The sequence below is a fragment of the Metopolophium dirhodum genome, chromosome 6 (assembly GCF_019925205.1).
Source record: "Metopolophium dirhodum isolate CAU chromosome 6, ASM1992520v1, whole genome shotgun sequence".
Taxonomy (NCBI): Eukaryota; Metazoa; Arthropoda; class Insecta; order Hemiptera; family Aphididae; genus Metopolophium; species Metopolophium dirhodum.
This window is the reverse complement of record NC_083565.1, coordinates 4,970,074-4,992,521: the sequence shown is the minus strand read 5'-3', so window position 1 is coordinate 4,992,521 and position 22,448 is coordinate 4,970,074. Positions and strand designations below refer to the sequence as shown.

The window sequence follows — 22,448 nt, the reverse complement described above, 5'->3', positions numbered from 1 at the left end:
AAAATTATACTATTATTCTAAAATTAAATAATTGTAGAAGTGCAATATGCTTTAGATTTATTAATATTAATCGGATAATTTTACACTCAAAACATACGCATTATTATTATATTACTTAAATATTATATTGTGTATACTTAAATTAACTTATCCAATCTAATGAGACAATTAACAACATTTTTTTGAACATTAGTAGGTACATATACTTCCAAAATGTCAAATAGGTACCTATAATTTTATTTATATTTTGGTAGGTTAGGTTAGGATTTTAAAATATATAGTTCAATAATTGTTTAGTAAATTTTAAGATATATTTTTGTGCTAAGTAATAATACATATTATTTTAGGAGTAATAATATTGTTATATTTTAATGTGATATGAATACATAATATATTTATTATGACGTATATATTTTTAAGTTTAGAGTGCAGAAACTAGAAGTTTAATTTTGTAAATTATCGCTTAATTTCTTGGAGTTTTGTTGGATGCCAAATCCTTTTACTGTTATCATAAATGCATAATTTCAACACAATTAATTAATCTTTCTTTGTCTTACGTGTTAATGTAAATATCTATGTGACGAGTTTTACACACAGTTTCGTTATCAAAAGATTAAATATATAATCAGTCTAATATTATTCATAAATAATACACTATATCCACTATAACACCTACCTACTTCATATGAATTCCAAAAGATTTGAGAGAGAAACATATTGTTAGCATAACAGTATAGTTTTTATAAAATATAAAATACGTAATCGTGTGATAAATAATATTAAATTCATTTAGCAATTATTGTTAAGTATTATTTTTCAAGAAAAAACTTACTGGTAACCACGATGGCGTATAACAAAATTACAGAGACCACTGGAACCAACTCCATCACTACCAGATGACCACAATCATTTAATGTTTTCCATCTGAAAAATATAAATACATATTAGAAACATTAAAATTTAGAAGATAATTCAATGTCACGTATTAATTTTCAATTTAAGATTATGCATTTATATTCTTTGTGCTGATCAATACGTGTCGAATCTTCGAGAGTACTTCGTCATTGAGTTACTGTTATGCATGTGTTAAACTTGAATTCAATGATTTATCGCATAGGTAAGAAAAACGATTCAGAGAAGACGGTCTGTCAGCTTAAATGGTATATTATATTATACTAAGTATATTTTATGATATTTTATGATATTAATATTAATTGTATATTGAATATTTTACTATTATCATTTCGATAGGTTAAATTAATTTTTGCCGGTAAAATTTTATTTATTATAATATTATTCATTTTCAATTATTTTAAGGTATATATAATACATAATATATATCCATATCTTCTTCTTCTTTTTCTATCATTAACTTTTGAGTCACTACCGACTTAACGTAAGTAGATCCATACTAAAAACAATCAAAGGCAAAAAAATAATTTGTATGTATTGGACATTTTATAATGTATTAAATATAATAATATACGTAAAAGTTTCAAGCCCCCATGAATAATTTTTGGTTACAACAAAATAACTAAATTTAAAGTATTTCTACTTCTCTAAGACGTGATGATTAACACAAAAAAAATTTTAAAGAAAAAAACTCATATTATTCCAAAACCAATTGCTCCATTCAGAATCTAAAAATGAATTGATTTGATAATTTTTCTAAATTTTGAATAAATACTATAATGTACGACATTTTTATTTTAACAACATTTTTTTTACATGTGACACCAATAATTCGCCCCTATCTGCTATAATAGTACAAACTTTCGTGGTCACGAATAATGCGGTTAAAATTTTAATGCTAAGATGAAAATAGAAAAATTATTATCATATGGCAAAAAAATCAAAACACACAAATAAACTATTATAGTTATCGCATCGCATTTTAAGGAATTAATATAGCGTTTATCCCCTTGTATTGTAAATTTAGTAATGTTTATTTCTATTGTAAATTTACAATGTATTTGAATATTGATTAGTATACTGTGTCTTTTGGCAACCCAAATGGTGATCAGCTCACTTTAAATAAAGGCTGTTTCTCTCTCCATGGCGCTATCCTTATATTTTAAAATTAATATGTAAAAACTTAATTACAAAAACTGGAAAAGAAAGTACTTTTAGCTCACAACATAGAGCTTTCACAACATAGCTTTCATTCCCTAAGGGAAGATGATATTCCAGAAGAGGTTTTAAAAATGTTGGATAATGACTAACTGAATGCATTTCCATCTTATTACAAGAAATCTGGGAAAGGGAAAATATTCCCGAATAATGGAAAATGGTAATAATTATATTATGTTTAATATACAAAAAGGGTGACCCGACAAATATGTAACAACTACTGAGGGAGGAATATATTGCACTCGACGTTACCGTTAATAATACTATTTAATTATGTATTAGACAGTTGAGTACGACGACCATGGGCCGAAGATGTACTAGGGAAAAATCTTACCGGTTTCAGGAAAAATAGATTAATTATATTTAGATATCCATTCAACAACAGATGCTCTAAAATATGTAGGAATATGATAAGGTTTAAGCCTTTAAGGTATTACATATTTTGTTCGTTGGTTTTAAAAAACATACTACTACTTAGGTACACTGCTGCAGCATTTTGGCCTACCACAAAAACTGAAAGATATAATAAATAACAAGCATCATGTACCTACATAAAAATAAAGGCTAAAGTATATAATATATATTTATTTTATTTATAATAAATTAATTGCTATTTTTACTATCAATTTTTTTCTTAGAGACTTGTACTTAAAAGCGAATTGCAAAGCAGTGTAATAAAAAAAATGAGTAATCAAATTTTTTGTAAACATACTGCTGAATAAATAATGATTATTATTATTATTAGAAAAAAGGTGGAAAACTCTATATCAGACAAAATATGCAATATTTCCTGTATTATTAAACGAATTTAATGAAAGAAGTTTTGTTAGAAAATGCAGGTGTAAAAATATGTAATACCATATTTGGCTTGCTAGAGTACACTGACTTACTGACTATGTAGTGCTGCAACCGAAATATGAAAATTACCTCATAGAACAATTTAAGCATTTATTAGAGACAGTGAAGCGAATACTATTATAAATAAACGTGGAAAACCCATAGTATATACCTACGTTTGATTATTCAAAGAGAAAGACTTTTAGGTACCTACTTAATATGCACACTCATATGGAAATGGGTTCGTATAAATTCAAACAAGTAGGTACAATCATATATCTGGGACACAAATTATCACAGAAGGACGAGATTCAAACTGAAATAAGAGAAAGGATAAAGCGGGATATAGATTCTATTATGGACTAAAAGAAATACTTAAGTCAAGAATGTTAAGAAAAAGTTTAAAGATCTAACTGTAATGAATCATTACACTGCCTAGTGTAAGATATAGTAAAAAACCATAGTATAGTGATGTATAGACGTGAATCATGAACACTGCATAAAATAAAAGAAAATAATCTATTACCCAATCTTTCAAAGAAGACGTCTAAGGAAAATATTCAGCTTGGACACGAACACTTGAGGTTCAGAAACAACGAGAAGATTATGAAACTCTGGTGATACCTCGGCATAATGAGTGAAATAATAACAAGAAGACTCGACAGTATACAGCTGGTACATCAAAATAGTTAACATGATAGGTAACAAACGGTAATACCATAATAATATATTATTATGTAGTATGAATTAGGGTAGTTAATAGTTATATAATATAGACACTATGATTTTTCATTTATAACAAAATTGTAGGTATGCGAAGTAGGTGCACATAGGTATACTCAGTTCTTTTATATACTTTGTATTCACTATTCATCCATGAGTTAAGAACATATACACCGTTATGATATAAAATATATAATATTATGTTATACTATATAAGGCTGCATATTATAAAATATAAATACTATATTATGCAGGACGATAAAATTTATTTTAAATTAAATATTTGTTTGTTGATCTAAGAGAAAAAATTTGAAATGTCACTGCTAATTGTTATTCTTAGATTAATTTACTTAATCGACATTTTTTCCTTTATTTCAACAGGTATTTTTTAACAATATGTTAATATGTGGTTAAGTCGTAAAAAAAATTATAATATAAAACATTTATTTAATGCTATAAAGAGTTAATATTACATACCTATTGCATTATAGGTGAGTATAAGAAGTAGCTTAATATGCAAAGTCCGACTGAAATGTGAGAATTGTTGTAACTTGGGTACTGGCAACCCATGATGCCTTCTTAGCATAATTATAAGATTACAATAATTGTTCAATTAAACGTTCTTAACCACGCTTTTAAAATATTTATACAGTTTTGAGAGACGGAAAATGAATGTAGGAAAAGGTTGAACTACATAGTGTATACCTACTTAAAATAACGTTTTAACGAATTTAACTTGACAATTTGAGAAAGTATGTGCCTACAAATACAAATCATACTGTTTTGCAACCAAATTATTTTCCTTACGAGGTTTAATTTTACCTCGAAATTTAGGTTCAATTAAAAAAAGAGAAGACTACGCTGAAATATCGAGATTAAAATATTTCCCCAATTGGTTTATACGTATATACTCGAAATATGTAATGGCTCAGATATTATATTAAAAATTAAAAAGGTGGGTAAGTGGATGTCACTCTGCTGTACAGTAGGTTACAAGTGGGTTACTGTAATGGATGATGTGTTAAATTTGAATTCAATGATATAATATCATTGTATAAGAAAAACGATTCTGAGCGAAAACGGTCAGTCAGCCTATGATATTACCAAGTATATTTGATGAAATTATTGTGAATAAAGAAATTTATATATTATAAACTATTTACGTGGAGCCTTGTTCAAAATTTTCAATCCTCAGCTATAAAAGTTGAAAATTTTATACATTTTTAACTACAAAATAATTATTAAATATTAAATTTGATAAATGTTGTCAACATTTGAACTTTAAATGCTTATAAATAAAAACTGTGACTAATGATTTTCAATTTTTTTCATCTGCCTTTAAAACAATAACCTAGGAGCCATCTATTAAATTTTCAAGCTTTTTTACCTAGCAGATAAAATTTTATTGATATTTATAGAAAAAAAAACTAAAAAAAACGGAAACTAAAAATGTCCATAAACAGCTCAAAATAAGTCAAAATATTTGAAAAATGTTATGGTGTATAGAAAATGCTAATATAAACATTCAGTCGAAATTCCATGTACCTACGGTCATTTGTTTTAGAGTTGCTCCAAAAACCAAAATCTATTTTCTCGAAAACAGATTTTGCGTAAAAATTCCCGTTTTCACTTAATTTTTCTTTTGTTTTTCACGTCGCGTTTGAAAATTACTGAGAAATTTTTACTTTTGACCCCCAAAAGTTCCAACTAGATTTACTTTCCTATTAGAAAAGTTACTGTTGAAGAAAATTTAAGCACTTTTACTGTCCTAAAAGGTAATGACAGACACAAAAAAAAATAAAAAAAAACACACATCATTGTAAAGTCAATACATTCATTGCTTCGCTCAGAATCTAAAATGTATAACCTATACATTTATATTAAAAACAAAAAAATTATAATTGCTTATTTAGAATAGCACCACTATTTCTTAGGATTCTCAGTACGGTTACATTTGGTAGTTCTAATTCTCAGTAAATCATTTGATAAAAAAAAAAATCGAGAAAGAAAAAACCAAAAATTGCTAATCCAGCTACTCAATGTTATCGACTACGAAAAGTTATTATAATATCTACAATTTACGCATAGTTTCAACCTAAGAATTAAATTAACTATTAAGTTTGTATTAATTTTTATAATTCTTTTAGAAAAATAATATTGTAAGTGCTGAGTCATGCTTATATTAAATTCAATAATACATTTATTTAATAGAACTTTTATTTATTATTCGATCATAAAAATGTATAACGTAGCCACTGGCCACGTTGGTACATAACAAAATGTGTCGTACTTTGATTTGTTAAAATTATTGTAAAAACTTTTGATTGTTGATTTGTTAATCAATAATACATATTAAACAAGTTAGGAAAAACACATTCTTCGAGCTGGTTAGAGTTCTGGGTTCTATACATTATGGAAGAAAATATTGTACAGCCAATAAATTATAAGATTACCACAGACTATATTATTTAGTAGTGCGAATACCTACAACTATTTCCAATTTTCAACTGATTTATAGGTATGTAATACATATATGACTCAAAATTGGAAATTAGCAGCCTTGGTGTTATAAGTCTTGCATATTATTTTGAAACTGATTGCGAACTGTCTTTTATTAACAACTACAGTACCTATTTAAATCCCTTGTAATAAAATAACTGTGTCAGTACCTATGTAATAAAGTTGATACATTTATTCTTAGTAGTAGGTACACATACGCAAGCTAAATTTCTTCACAAGCAATTTATAATATTATTCTTTCGAAAAAAATAATTATGTTGGAGTCCTCATTCTTAGAAATACCAGCTGACACATATATAAAAAAAATATACATATATGTATAATGTATATGTATATATCATACGTCTTTTAAAATACCCTTCCTACTAACTTTATAACATTGTATTATTTTCATGTATGCTATAAGAATATTATTAAATTTCACAATTTTTATAAAATAAATTAAAAATAATTTAATATGAAACAGCATAAAGTGCCTACCGGTAAAAGTAATTCATCACTATATCGAAGAACACAATTTTTGATAACATATTATGTTGAATATAGAAATCATCCTTATTGATATTATTAATTACTTACAGTTTACTTGTCGTGCAAGTCTGGAGGCTATAAGATACAGTCTCATAAGTCATAACCGAAAGAGTATTAAATAACGTGCGTTTTAACAGGAAAAAAACATATTTTATTCCAAAGTCAAAACGGATCGAAAGTATTAATAAATCTTATCTATTAACTCGGGTGTATATCCGACTGTAATAATTCCCTACACGTCTACTACACATCACACGCATAATAGTATTTCACTTGTTCTACGAATATATCTTGCAAAAATGGAAAATATCAGCTTGGGTCGACGATGCTGGCCGGTAATGATGACACGGCCGCCGTTTATTCGTCGACGCTATCCAGACTTGGTCCGATTCCGAAATCGCCTTTTATGCGTATCAACTTTGTCGCATGAACATCGTTCGTTTAATTTACGAGGTAAATTGACTACTATTATAACGGCGTATTGTGCTTATGAGCCGTAACATGTCATTTTTCATTTTATATTATTTATACAGTAGGTATACACTATAATACAACGCATATAATACCTACTTAGTAAAATGTATGGCATCCGCGAAGGTACACATTATTATATTATTCTGCTGTTTGATTATATTATATGATAAATAAGAGTGACCAGGGTATGACGGAACACCTAGGTACTTAAAACTTTTAAGCTATTGCATAGCTTTTATAGCAGGCGTGGTGGTGACTGAAAATAAAAATTCGTAACGAAAAAGCGTGACCGTAAGATGTTATTATTATTTTTGTTATTTACAGTCTAACCAGTTGCTAAGCAAAAAAAGTCTCTAATAAAATATTTCCGTACGGTGTTTATCTACCATTATCAGCAAAAAAACTCATTTTGTCATTTTCTTTTCGGTCGTCGCTCTCAAAAAGTGTAACTTGAATTAATATCATACAAAAATAAATATTTATAATCACATGATACATAGCTACAAAATTGCTATGCAATAGCTTTACTGCGGCAGTCCCCGAGTGCCTCAGTTTTAGATTCTGAGCGAAGCGATGAATGTATTGATTTAATAATGATGTGTGTTTTTTTTTAATTTTATTTTTTTAATATTTTTTTGTCTGTCATCACCTTTTAGGACAGTAAAAATGCTTGGATTTTCTTCAACAGTAACTTTTCTGATAGGAAAGTGAATCTAGTTGGAACTTTGGGGGGGGGGGGGGGGGGGGTCAAAAGTAAACATTTCCCAGAAGTTTACAAAAGCGACGTGAAAAACAAAAGAAAAATTAAGGAAAAACGGGAATTTTTACGCGAAATCTGTTTTCGAGAAAATCAATTTTGGTTTTTGGTGCAACTCTAAAAAAAATGACCGTAGGTACATGAAATGTTGACTGAATGTTTAAATTAGCATTTTCTATACACCATAACATTTTCCAAATATTTTATAATAATTTGAGCTGTTTTTTTTTTTTTTTTTTTAAATAAAATTCCATTCCTTATCGAGTAACGTGCTTCGTTTGTCAATACACAATTTTTTTTAAACTCAAAATCGTCGGTACGTCAAACTTTTTTGTGGTCTCTAGAATTCCCTATTGCCTATTGTATCCTTGAATAACTCGACATTTTTAGCAGGGCACTTCAACTTCGAGATAACTAAGTCCGACTGGATTATAATATTTTAGTGACTAAATCAATAGACAACATAAAATAAAAAAAAAAAAACATTCAAATTATGAAGTTCGTTCGTTTCTAAGAGCTTGTACTGGCCTCACAATAATTCAGTCAATAAAAAAATGTTACACTACTAAATGTTTCAAATAATTAATTTTATCAACTCATCCTTGTAACTATGTTCTTATATGAAATGTTTTTATTTAATTTTTATTTGCTATTAGAATACAATTCATTAATTACAAGCAGTGAATATTGTTTCTACAAAGTTAAAAAATAAAATAATGTATAGATATTTAAATAGGTATAGAATTAGATAGTATAATTTTTTTAGTACCTACTTGATAATTATAATTAAAAAATGTAAAACGATTGTAAAAAAAATATATATTATCAATTTTTCAATATTATCGGCCAAGCATAACATTTTTTATCAATATATTTTATAGAGAAAAAATAAATATTTTTATACTAATTATCAATAATATTTATTATTATAAATATATTACAAAATATAATTTGGAATTAATGAGTATTTGAATTAGTCTTTGATTTTCAGATAGGTACCTAGTCGTTTTTTAAAGTATGTCGTTCATTGATACTTATTAATACATTTACTCCTTACCTAGATAACTTTCATATCATTTGTTTTTATATGGAAGAAACATATTATTCGAAATCAAAGTACCAGCTAATTTAAATATTGTGTACTGTAGAAATAAAATATGTTGAATTTAAATTTTCTATTCATTCAGATTGTATTGATAGAATACTGATATTAAAAATTATTAATTTCACAAGAAAACATTATAACAATGAGACCTTCTTTTGTCACTCAAAAATAAATATTTTCAGATGTATTTGTGGAAATAAAAATGCAACATAGCGTCTTTAATGACTTGAATTTCAACAATGTATTCTGACAGCGTTGTGTATGCATTTTTCGTTAAGTATTTTATATATTACGCCAAATACACGTTGTGTTTCCGTTATTATTTGCTTATCCTTAAGGCAACTTTAGATATTTTGTTATAATTTTGATTCTTTCTGAGTAATAATTATATGTTTATTTGATTTAAATAAAAATAAGTATCAAACAAATAAAAACCCGAGAATAGAGTATTTTACAATATAAACATCTACGTAGAAAAATATTTACGTTTAAGATATTATTATCTTAACACATTAAAATACATATTAGTTATAATGTTTAAATTACAACTACTAAATTTTAGTAGTCTCTTTAGGAGTAAAAATTGTCTAATCCTCACTATGTAAATATTTTTAAGCTTTCTACCAAAATCCAATCATACTTATTCAAATTATTATGAAACTCTTTAATTAGGATCTTCAAAACTACTCCTTTTTTAATATCTATCCTTTTTTGTTTTATATATATATTGGAAAATGTTTATTTTTATTTTTTACTGACGACTGCAGCTGTCCACGCTGTTTTTTTCTTATTTTTAAAATGTTTTTACCACATTCCATTACACAATTATTTCTTTCACAAGTTCGAAATATAGCAGCATATGGAATAATTTGATTGTGTTGATGTATTGAAATATTTTTCCATTTTATATTCGCATAATATTATTTTTAACTCACTGTATTTTGAAAACATTATAGGATATAATATGTGCTCTAGAAGTTTAAAAGCATAACACATTGCTGGTTCTTTGTTGACTATATTGTGAAAAATGGCGTTCACGCAGTAATGTTTAAAGGGGGCGAATTAATTTTCTGTTATATATATATAATATATATTATTGTGTATTTATGTATATATTATTACACAAGGTTTATCACAAAGGTATGATACATTTAAATGTAATGATTATTATGTTCAGATGTCCATGCGATGTACGCCATGTGTACATAATGTATAGTATTATCAATCATTATGACCATTGACCTGAAACATTCTACAGTGAAAACTGTATAAAAATAAAGTCTGAGGACTCTCTTGATTGTGAAATGTGAATGAGATTGTGACATTTGGAAATTCGTGTGTATGGTTGTTGTATACTTGACAGTAGATCGAAATATTGAGACACGACTATTTGATATTTGCATACAACAGACGGATATTATGTTGTTTAAACAACATGATCAAATATATTTAATCGTTTCAACCTGTGCAATAATCAAGTTTAAATATAATCAGACTATGCAAAATTAATTTATTCTTTTGATTTTTGATTTATGATTAATTCCTTTATTATTGATCCGGTTGATGTGTTTCGTATTTGGCAGATGTAATTACTTTCTCCTGTAATTTTTACCGGAACAAAATTCCTCAGAGGCAATATAGAGGTTGATAATTGTGATTGAAAGGAAAAATTAAAGCGATGTTTAATAGAGAAGGGTGGATGAATTACGTCGTCACTCATCAGCAACCAATTGAATTAGATTTACATTTCGGATTTGACTGTTTTGATTTTCTAGTGTTTAAACGAGATAGTTATACCTAAAGTTATTTCTTGATAAAACAGATACGTATATACGTATATGTATCATATGATTATATTATAATATGATTTTTATTTATTCATACTGAATATATTTTTTTTATAGACGCTAATCTATTCTGTTTTATTGACACAACACAAATAAAATAGTATTATTCCTATTATTTTTTTGTTGAGCACACACAAAAAGATTCATAAAAATCGGTCCAGCCGACCTACAGACAAACATTCATTTATATATATATATATTATTTTTAGTAAACAAATTAAATTTAAAGAAATAAATAAATAATTTATAAATTAGCGTTTTAGTAAATCTAATACCCAAGTGTTTGCGTATATGGTCACACTGAATTTTTGTGTATGAGCCATAGACTTTAAACTAAGTATAAGGTATATGGTATGAACATATGAGCCGCGCGGATACCTATTCCTACCTAAAATACATAAAAGTGCCACTGCGCCAACAGGTATAGTTTTAATAATAATACTTATTGAAACCAGTAGAAACTATTTACAACCAAACTTTTCCATCGTAAATCTCAAAATCACTGTTTGAGCACCTCCCCGGTTTACCCTTTTTAAATTTGCCTATGTTACTCAGGGATAATGTAGCCTTCTAATGGTGAAAGAATTTTCGAAATCGGTTCAGTAGTTTTTGAGTTTATTCGTTACAAACATCCAAATATTTCCTCTTTATAATATTATAGTATAGTATAGATAAAATAATATTATATTATATTATATACGTTTTATGTGTAGGTACTTATATACTTTATCTATTATAGTTAACGACTCACATGTTTGAATAATTGTTTATTCAAAAGATATGTATTCGAAACCTATTATTATAAATTATATATGTATTATATATTTTAAATTTGTTTCAAATTCTATAAAATATGTATATATTATGTAAAATAGGGAAAAATATTAAAAATTCTCAGCATTTTTCAAAAAATCGGAAAAAAACTAAACGCAATTACGGAAAAATGGAAATATTTATGTAATACCAGTTTTTGACATAAATGCATAATTTATTTTGTAATTTTGTTTTAATTCAATAATGAATAACCGGGTAGCGACTTGAAATATTCACCAAATATTTACATTAGCATTATATAGACACGGTATAGATTTAAAATAATGTTGGTTCTTTTTGAGTTATTTATAGATATTTCGAAATTTTAACTTTTTATAGGTAGATGTACATATTGATTTTATATTTTTTTAATCAAAATTATGGTAATTTAACACAACCGTCCTAAAAATTGAAGGTATTATAAATATAAATATATTTATACGTACATTTTTTTTTCATATACCTATTTAAAATTTAAAACGAAATTTGTTTATATCACGAAAAATTGACAGTTATTTTGTAATTAGAAAATTCGTAATATTTTCAAATTACACTCCTATAGCTTTAAAATACAATGCAATGTTCTTAATGATCATTAAGGTAATCTTAAAATTCTTAAAACATTAAAAACATAGTACAGCTACAACTTTTTTTTTTATTATTATTTTAAATTCTAATTTTTATGAAATTTGATGCAAAAAATAACGAATTTTCTTTTAACGATTTTAGTTATTATTTTGTAATTCAAAATATATTAATTGTGTTGACTTATAACTGTTCACTTTTGTGTTCCTTTTTTACTATTTATGACATAATATAATACGTGTACCTATAATATAACACTATAGATATCTAGATGACATTTCAAACTTGTATTTATTATTATAATAAATAATTTATATTTATATACGACTGTAATATTATAATTATATATATATATATAAGACTTCAGCTTAAGAGTAAAATAAATTTCCCTTCCAATTGCTTCAAAACAGCCAATAAACGACACAACTATGTAGTAATAATTTAATTAATACCATTATTTTGGTGGTTTCTGCAGTTTTTCGACATTGTTCAGCCGATATAAATCTCGAAAAAATCAATATCTAGAGACCGAAGCGTTATTTTATTGTTCCTAAATTATACGCTTTATATTTTATATCCTCTTTGTGTTCGAAAGTAATTTCCAATACAACGGTGTAGTGTGTATCGACAAATACGCGTTGACAATAAAAAACAAACTCGTTCGAGTTACGTTAAACTGATTAACATCAAACGCCAATTATGGTTAAATACATACAACTATATTGTTTTGATTATAATTATCATTTTGTATGCGTTAATTTTATAGTTATTAATTAATAGGTAATAACGTGAGTAATATAATTGTACCTATATTCACTGTTCACGGATAGTTAACAGGTTAATCGCCAATCCAAAAAATTGAGTTTTGAATTTAGCGCCACGTCTATTGGCCCGTCGATGTGACTTGTAAATAGCGCCGCGTAGGGTTTTGAAGCCCGTCATGCTGTACTTGTCTTTGTCGCCACGTAGGGTCTCCAAAACCTTAATTTTACACGTTTTCTTATGGAATTCAAATAGAGCGTGGCCTGTAGGACAAGTTTGTAAAATGGTTCATTGAAATACCCTGGCGTTTTAATTATATGGCTGTATACACTAGCGGACAGCCCTCTTGAAAAATACGTACGTCACATAATGTTTATTTGTACAAATGATTTATAATGCAACTATCTTTTGGAATCGTGATAGAACAGATACATAATCTATTGGTACAATTTTATGAATGGCATGTCAATTGCCTAGTAACGTCTAATACTATTATTCTTAAATTGTATTTTGCACAGGACTTAAGGCACGTGCAAGCGGTGCGTCCATACCAGGCGGTAATTTTAAGTGGATAATTACGGGCGGGATATTTACCATAGATAATATTATGTGGACGCGTGTTATTATAATATCACACCGGATGACGAAATAACCTAAACTAATGTACAAAAAATTCTGAAAATAAATTAAATTTCCTCTTGAAGTTATTTTTAGGCTGATAATCGCATTGTTTCAAATGTATTTGTATTGTACAACATTCTTGAAAATATCTCTTATTTTAATTAATACCTTTTCCGTCTCACAAACCTAATCAAGTATTTATGTATCACTAAATTTTACTGTTATATCCCACTATTGTAATTATTTGTATTAATATTAAATGTAAATATGGATCACATCCATATTGTATGCTAAAATAAAAAATAAAATAAAATGCCTACCTCTATCAATTTTTTACATATTTTTATTTATAAGCAAAAATGTCAATGAAAAGAATAAGGATCTATTTCTATGATACTTTTCCCGCCGTATCAGTTTCGTGGAATGGAAATATTTTAGTTACCTATAGGTACTATTAGCATGGAAATAAGGATCGACCCCCTTAAAGACTCAATGGGTTATGACAAATATCGTACATTTCTGTTTTATTTTAATTAAAATTCCACAAAATTAATGCCGAAGTCAAACTCAATAAAAAAAAACCTACAATATTACAATAAAAGACATTGTTATGAAATATGTGTACAGTTTTTTATAAAGTTAATTAAGTCTAAGTAAATACGTAACAGACAACAGCAACATTTTTGAATTGTTGTCCATTGCATTATGATATATTAATAAACACATAATATTATAATATTTCTATGTCTGAATAATTAAAGTTATGTCATAATAAATTATTAAATTAAATTATAATATTCACTGTTCAGTTATTTTTATTATTTCGTAAAATATGAAGATTTTACAAACATAAAGTATTAATATTGTATTCAATCAGTTACATGTATTATTATCACACAGATATTGACATTTATGTCATATTTACTACGAAAGAGACGTTTTTGGTAAAACTAAAATAATATAATAAATATATAAATAAACTATTTTATCCATAATCTAAATTCTAAGAAATATGAAATCATATTAAATGGTTATGAATAATTATGATAGATCCTTGAGATATAAAACGTGAAATTTGAATACTAAAAATTATACAAACTACAAATCTTAATAAAAAAAACTTAAGAATTTTATTATTTAGAGTAAATTTAAATTTATGCATATTGTATATGTGTATGATTTATAATTAAACGAAAAACCAATTTCATAATAACTGTATTATTTAATTACATTACATACCACAAAAGTATGTTAGTTCTTATTAAAATTATATTATATGTATGTTTTGAGCTGTTATTTTATATTGTCTCAAATGCCAGATTAAGGTTTAATTGCTTTCATTTGTTGTTAGTCAAGTGGAAATTATTTTCAATGTGATAAAATGTCAAGTCTGTATGACCACTATAATAATAATAATACTATATAATATTATTATATGTTATAGTATATTATACGCACAAATAGATACACAATTCCTTAGATCATCTTCGAATTGAAATAATTTTACAAAAACATCGGAACGAAATAAATCGCTACTTGTGAGATTATGAGATGATATATATATATATATATATATATATTATTATTATTCTATGAGATTATGAGACATTTTATAAATATATTGATTGATTTTCCGAATCCGATATTATACTTTTGCACAATTCGGGCGTGATTGGATAAATCTAAAATCAGTCGGTAACCACGATTATGACAGACATTTTCGAAACGGGCGTGGTGTCCTTCAACCGTCCTATGCGAAGAGACGGCCGACAAAACCACTATGATTAAAATGTGAAACGACCACGTAGAGCCGATTACGTAGGGCCCTGTGACCTGGTATAATGGTGAAAACGCACTCAGTGGCGGAGGTCCAGGACCGGTCACGGATCAGAGCGCGCCTATATAATATTATTATACACGGTCGACGATGATAAGGTTCAAGGCGCATCGAAGACATTGCGGTCCTGAAGTATATTATGATTTATAGTTTTAAACCTGCAGGGGTGGGTTCAGACCCCGTTTGGCAATTGTCTACCGAGAACAATGATTGTTTTTAAATCATTATAATTTTTTTTTGTTTTACATTACTTTCAACCGTCCCGCCGTCACGTTTTCTGCGCACCCAAAAATGTTGCATTACGTAAGCAGATATTATTATATTAATACACTGTTAAATAAAAATTCTAATAAAATGCGGTCGACTTCACAATACTTCGTACGTATACGTGAATATGGATGGGACGCATGGAATAGTTGGACGCAGTAACGTCTGCACGTGCTTGGGCCAAATTATTAAGCATTCCGTCTGAAGTTTACGGTGGCATTGCAGGTTCGATCTTGGGCCAGCATTATTGAGGATGAGAAAAAAAATAAAACTAAACTGACGTGAAGTAACTATACATAGCACATAAATTACTCTTCACTGGAATTTTTATACTTATATTGACTGCGAGTTATTTTTTTTACGGATAATATAACCAGAAAACCCTTAACGAAATGTACCTATAATAATATGTTTCCACATCTGGTAGGTATAACTATATTATAATACATTCATGTTATACTTATGTTATCACCAGAAAAAAAAATAGGAAAAATGATAGAACAATTCAAGCGATGTTGATAAGGTCTTAATAAAAAGACAAGGTTATGTATTACTGGATACATGAATAGGTATCTTCCTTACAAGTACTCGTTATGCTATAGCTAAAAGCTATAATATTATCACCGTTTATTTGAACTGTGATATTATATTTCTATGAATATCAAAAATTATGATATTCTATGAAATAATACATTTTCATCGATTATGTGTGGTCTTTAGGTTTTACATTATTGACATAATTATTTAAGTTTGATTTTTAATTATAATTAACAATATATCGGAAATAATGATTCATATTACACAGAATAATAAGACGACGTGTATCTACGATAAATTATATAATATTTGTGTAAAATCAACATTTGTATCGTGATAACGCTGTATCATGGCGATACAAATCATGGTAGGACACCACTGTCATACAATGTCTATTATATTATTAAAATAGCATAATAATTACTATTGGATTACATTATTATTATTATTATTATTATTATTTTTAGGTATATACGTAATAAGGCCACCTAAATACTTTTTCAAGGAATAAACTCGCTACTTCGGACGGTAAGCCGAAGATTTATGTACCACGCATTTGCCAGCTCCTATATAGTTATTATAGCTATCCACAGTTTTTTTTTCTTTCCATTTCTCTCTTTGACTGTACGCTTCTAGTCCAGGAAGTGTTGGTGGTGGTGGTAGGTGCATGTACTTACCCACCCAGCTATCACCACGCCTGTCCGTATTTAACGTACCTAATGAGTGTTTCCGTCATGGTAAACCACTTCCGGCGCACGTCTGTCCTCGTATTTATACGTATAATCGTCACGTTTTCGTAAAATCAAATCCTTAAACAATGTCCTGGTCGTTCAGACTACGGGGCCTCATATTATTATCCACCGTGTTGAGACAGGATTATTTTATTTACGTTACGCCCTGTCCCTCGTGGAATCCATCGTCCGCCACCTTCGTAGACCTTACTTAAAACGTCGAAATTGTATGAAATAGTACGTTTCACTAACTGTGATGAAGTTTCACGATAAAACGTTTTACTTTGTATTTTTAGATGAACTAAAATGGGTTATAAAATTAATTTTGCTAAATACCGTTATAAAATGTAGTTAGTCCCATGAATAGAGTAACATCCTGGGTTATTCAATCAACGTAATTTTCTCTGTAAAAATAGGTTTGATAATAATAATAATAATAATCCAGAACGCACTACAGTCATATTATTTTTCAAAATTGGGTCATTCCCGTAAAATTTCAGATATTTGATAAATGGGTATTATTTATAATATTATATTGTGTGTATTTTACTATTATAAATATTATTAATAGACACATGCTAGAAACTATAAAAACGAAATAAAATATAAATATATAAACATTTAAAGAAAAATTAAGAAACTATATATTTTTTAAATGTTAAGTTGTCTATTACCAACATATATTAATTTAACCTTAATAGGTATTCTCATTAATGCAAATACCTATATGCTATAAAATAACTAAACACTCATAAAATCGTAAATAAATTTCAAATTATGAAACACATTAATCAAAATTAAGGATTTAACTTTTTAAAATGTGTTTAAATATAGAAGTGATAAAGAATATTAAAAAATAAAAAAAAACTACAAGGGAAGTAATCTAAAAAAAAGGTGGACTAGTAGGTACCGCTCTGCTGTACAGTAGTTGTCGAGCATGTCATTGTAATGGGTGTGTTATATATTTGGAATTCAATGATAATTAATCATTGTATATGAAAAACGATTCTGATACGTTGTGTCAACTTACATTACCATACATATTGTATAAATAATCAAATTTAATAGTTTAAAAAAAAATTATAAAATTCGAAAATATCTCAAGGCTGACTTTCCGGTGAACTTTTTCTTTTGGATAGAGGTTAAAAAACTTGTTGGGAACCTTTTATTAAAATGTCCAATGTTAGCTATGAAAAGAAAAACTTTTATACATTTCTAACTAATAAATAATATAATAATAAAAAATTATCATGGCTAAAAGAGTAAAAATAGATTAAAAATTGTATCATGTACGGAAAATGCTAGTATAAATATTTGGTAAAAATTTCAAGGTAATTTGTTTAGGTAATACAACAAAATATCAAAAATCGATAAATGAAAATTCGATAATTTACAGCTGAATATCAAATATCGTAAAAATTATAAGTTTAAACACTCATGAAAAATTTATGTTACTTTCTGGTAAACGTTTGTGTTTGTTTAAGTATGAAAATTTGTGGGGAATCTTCCAACAAAATTTATAATGTTAGCTAAGAAAGGAAAAACTTTTATGAATTTCTAACTGAAAAATAGTTTGAACATTTTTGAAATGTTGATGATTTTTTTAAAATTTGAACTCAAAATGCATATAAAAATAATCGCGCATACCTATATCTTTAATATTTTTGAACTTGCATTAATGAAACTTATAAGGAACCTTGCATATAACCTTCAAGCTTTTTTACTAAGTGAAAAAGTTTTTATGTAGAGTAAATTAATAGGTACAAATTTACAAATTTCGAAAAATGTATCAAGGTTATAACTAGCTTAAAAAGAGTCAAAATATTTTGAAAATGTTACCGATTATGTATTCATACCTATATTGAAAATAATAATATAAATATAATGAAGATAAATAAAAAGATTTTTTCAAAAATTCTTTTTCCGTAAAAAATTACATCTTTTTTCACTTTTTTTTTGTTTTTCTTGACATATTTTAAACTACTTGGAATTTTCAATTTTAATCTTCCACAAAGTACTAACTAGATTCAGTTTTCTATCAATGAAAAGATGCTGATCTCGAAAATCAGAACATTTTTACTACCTAAAATGTTATTAACTGACAGAATAAAAAAAGACACATCCTTGTAAAATCAATACATTTTTTCGCTCCGCTCAGAATCTAAAACGATAGGTAAAGTTATTGTCTGAGTTTACTTTTTAAAATCATAAATTATATTTTATTAATTTAAACATTGTATTACATTTCAGAAAAATTTAAAATTTAAACAAGTATGTATTTTTTAAATTTTTATCTTACAATTGTTATGCTAAGAATATTAAAATTCAACATACCCAAGTAGGCTAAGTATAATATTTTATAATATGAACTTTCATATGCAATAAAATGTACCAGTATCATGGTCACAAACATATTATACAAAATAACAGTCGTAACATTTTATTATCGAACCAATATCAGAGTTTTGATATAACTAGTTCAAGTGATACATCAAAATATATCAATTGCCACGTGCCATAGAGTCCATGTTTCAGAATCCACTTCGATGTGCTGTTGTCAAGAATTTTAATTTATTTAGATTTACAGATGTACATGTCAGTACTATTGTACGAGCAGAATACGTTTTTACACATTTTCCCTTGTATTTGATCGTTATAATTAATGTTTTTAATTATACATTATTCCAAAACATAAATCATCAAATTGATTGACAATACACAAATTAATAAATTAAAGCATACATAATTTATGTTGTATAAATAGGTATGTATATACATTTTGAAAAAACTACCTTTCATTTATTTAACAATTATAATACAAAATAGTATAATCATGCTAATAGCTATAATATGACCGTTGCTCAGTTTCAAACGTCTATTAAATATAACAAATATTATTTTTACTGCTGGCTTAATGATATGACTTAAGTCGATTTTTCGCAGGTTTAGTATGCACCATACAACTTCCATCGATTGGGACAGTTTATGTGGGAAAGATGTATTTATGTATTGTATTACAAAATTACATGAGTTTTAATTTTTATAATATTAACTGAAATCATGTAGGCACATTCTTTAATTTATTTTATATTTTTGTTTCATGTATCATAGATCATAGTATTTTATTCCAAAAATAAAATGTCAATAAAAAAAAGTAAACATGAAATATTGCTATAGTTGTTATAAATTTCATAAATCAAAAATATATTATATTCTAAGACACATTACGTAATGTCATAACAAAAAAAAGCTGGGTAAGGTGATGTCGCTCTGCTGTACAGTAAGTTACAAGTGAAAATTCGTGTTTTTCCTTAATTTGTGTGTTGTTTTTTCCAGCTCTTTTAAAAACTATTGGGAACTTTAAATTTTTACCTCCCGAATGCACCAACTAGATTCACTTTTCCATCGAACAAGATACTGTTGAAGAAAATCAAAGCAGTTTTACTGCCTCACACCGTGATGACAGACAAAAAAAAACACACACATCATTGTAAAATCAATACATTCATCGCTCCGGTCAAAATCTAAAATGTATTTTAGGTATCATAGTTTGTGATTGTAAATATAATATTATTGAATAGGTACATTACTATATTAAGTACCACATCTAAGAAGAATAATCACCTGACTATGTTTAAACTTTAGAGGCATTATACTCATGATTTACTATAAGCGTTTATAATTAAACAATTATATAAATGATTTAACTGATGGACTTTAGAGGAACCTACAATCTTCCAAAATAGTTCATCTCCTTTGTTATGTTTAACTTGTGGAAATAGTTTGGCCTCTGTATTCTACAACTGTCATGACTTGAAAGCTTTACGAAACTAAATTTAGATATATACTACAATGTATTTTACAGTACTAAAACGTTTCGATAACACAATGTTTGCCTGACTATTATACATCGGCTTACCGATTACTGGATTTTAGCCAAACGAAAGTCTTCTAAAAACTGCAACAAAATCTCCAATCGCTTTAATTGCATTATAGTGGCAGATATAGGGGTATTATATTATGTTTGTATTTGGTTATATACATGCCACACGGGTCAACAACAAAAGAGTTTAAATAGTTTTCAACTTGAATTTTTAAAAATCATTTTCACCTAATTGGGATGGATACAAAATGTTTTAATTTATCAAACATTGTAATATGATGGTTTTAATGTTGTTAATTATATAATAGTCAAATTAACATCACTGAATTATATTATATTATAGTATGTACATAGTACATAATATAATATAACATAAGTATGGTTGAATTCTTCGTTACTCCTAAGTAAATAATTGAATGACCATTGACTAATGTGCATAATATAGAACACATTTTTTTAAAAAATAAAATTGGTAAATATACTTAAAAGTATCATATATGTATTGTTTAAATAATATTATTTACGAACATTTTTATTTTATTTTATTACATAGTATATTATAAAGTAACGCAGTAAAAATAACATCTATAAGTATATTATTTTAAAAAGCTTGGTAACGTCTATAAACATAAAAAATGATTTAATACTTATACAAAGGTCTTAGGGTAAAAATTATTTAAAAAAACGATTCTTTTTATTAATATACAAATACAAAAACAGTTTTTAGTATAATATTTTGTAATCATTTACGAAAGTAAATTTTTAAAAATTGTTTGACGGTTTCAGAGGTATTTGCTTAGGACATTTTTTTTATTTCTTGTACCAGGCGGTAACCAACTAAAAATTAAAGTAATTTTTTAAAAATGTCAAGTATAAGTTTTTCAATGAATTACTTCTTGATTTTTACTGCACATTTTTAAGACTATTAAAGTATCTATAAATGAGCTAGAGGAATAATAATAACGAGAAGAATAATTAATAAGACTCATAGTTATAATTGTATCGAGATACAATATAGATGTGTGTGTTAGAGGATAAAGTTGTAAATCATAAGTCATGGTAAAGTCTAGGAATTGAGAACGGGTAAAACCTTATATTTGTTATTTGGTCCAGTTCTAATTAAATAAAAATTCTTAGATTTTTTTTTTAAATATTTAAAAAATATACATACTACAAATAAATTATAAGTTAATAGTTCTTTTCAAACACTATCTTGGAATTGTTCATGTTATTTTGAAAAAAAGTTTCAAAGTTCCATGATACATCACTTATAGATTTCAGTTATTACTAGTGTTTATCAATTTATAAAAAAAAATTTAGAATCTTCGATAACTTTCTCATAAAAACAACAAAAACAATAATTGTTGTCATCTTAAGTACCGATAAATGTAATATATATTTTTCAATTTATGGTTATTAGGTACTTGTTTTTACTGTTATTAGCTAGTTACTCAATAGTTAATAGTTTAATAAATAGTGACATAATGT

At 26.7% G+C, this 22,448-nt stretch overlaps 1 protein-coding gene across 1 annotated transcript in view; it reads right to left on the bottom strand.

The window, feature by feature from the left end:
* LOC132947171 (basement membrane-specific heparan sulfate proteoglycan core protein-like) overlaps positions 1 to 22,448 on the bottom strand; it is a 148,017-nt gene that overhangs the window by 94,356 nt on the left and 31,213 nt on the right. Inside the window, exon 2 of the mRNA XM_061017383.1 lies at positions 833 to 924. Coding sequence (XP_060873366.1) covers positions 833 to 887 — 55 coding nt within the window. The 5' untranslated portion in view covers positions 888 to 924. The remainder of the gene's footprint in view (positions 1 to 832; positions 925 to 22,448) is intronic.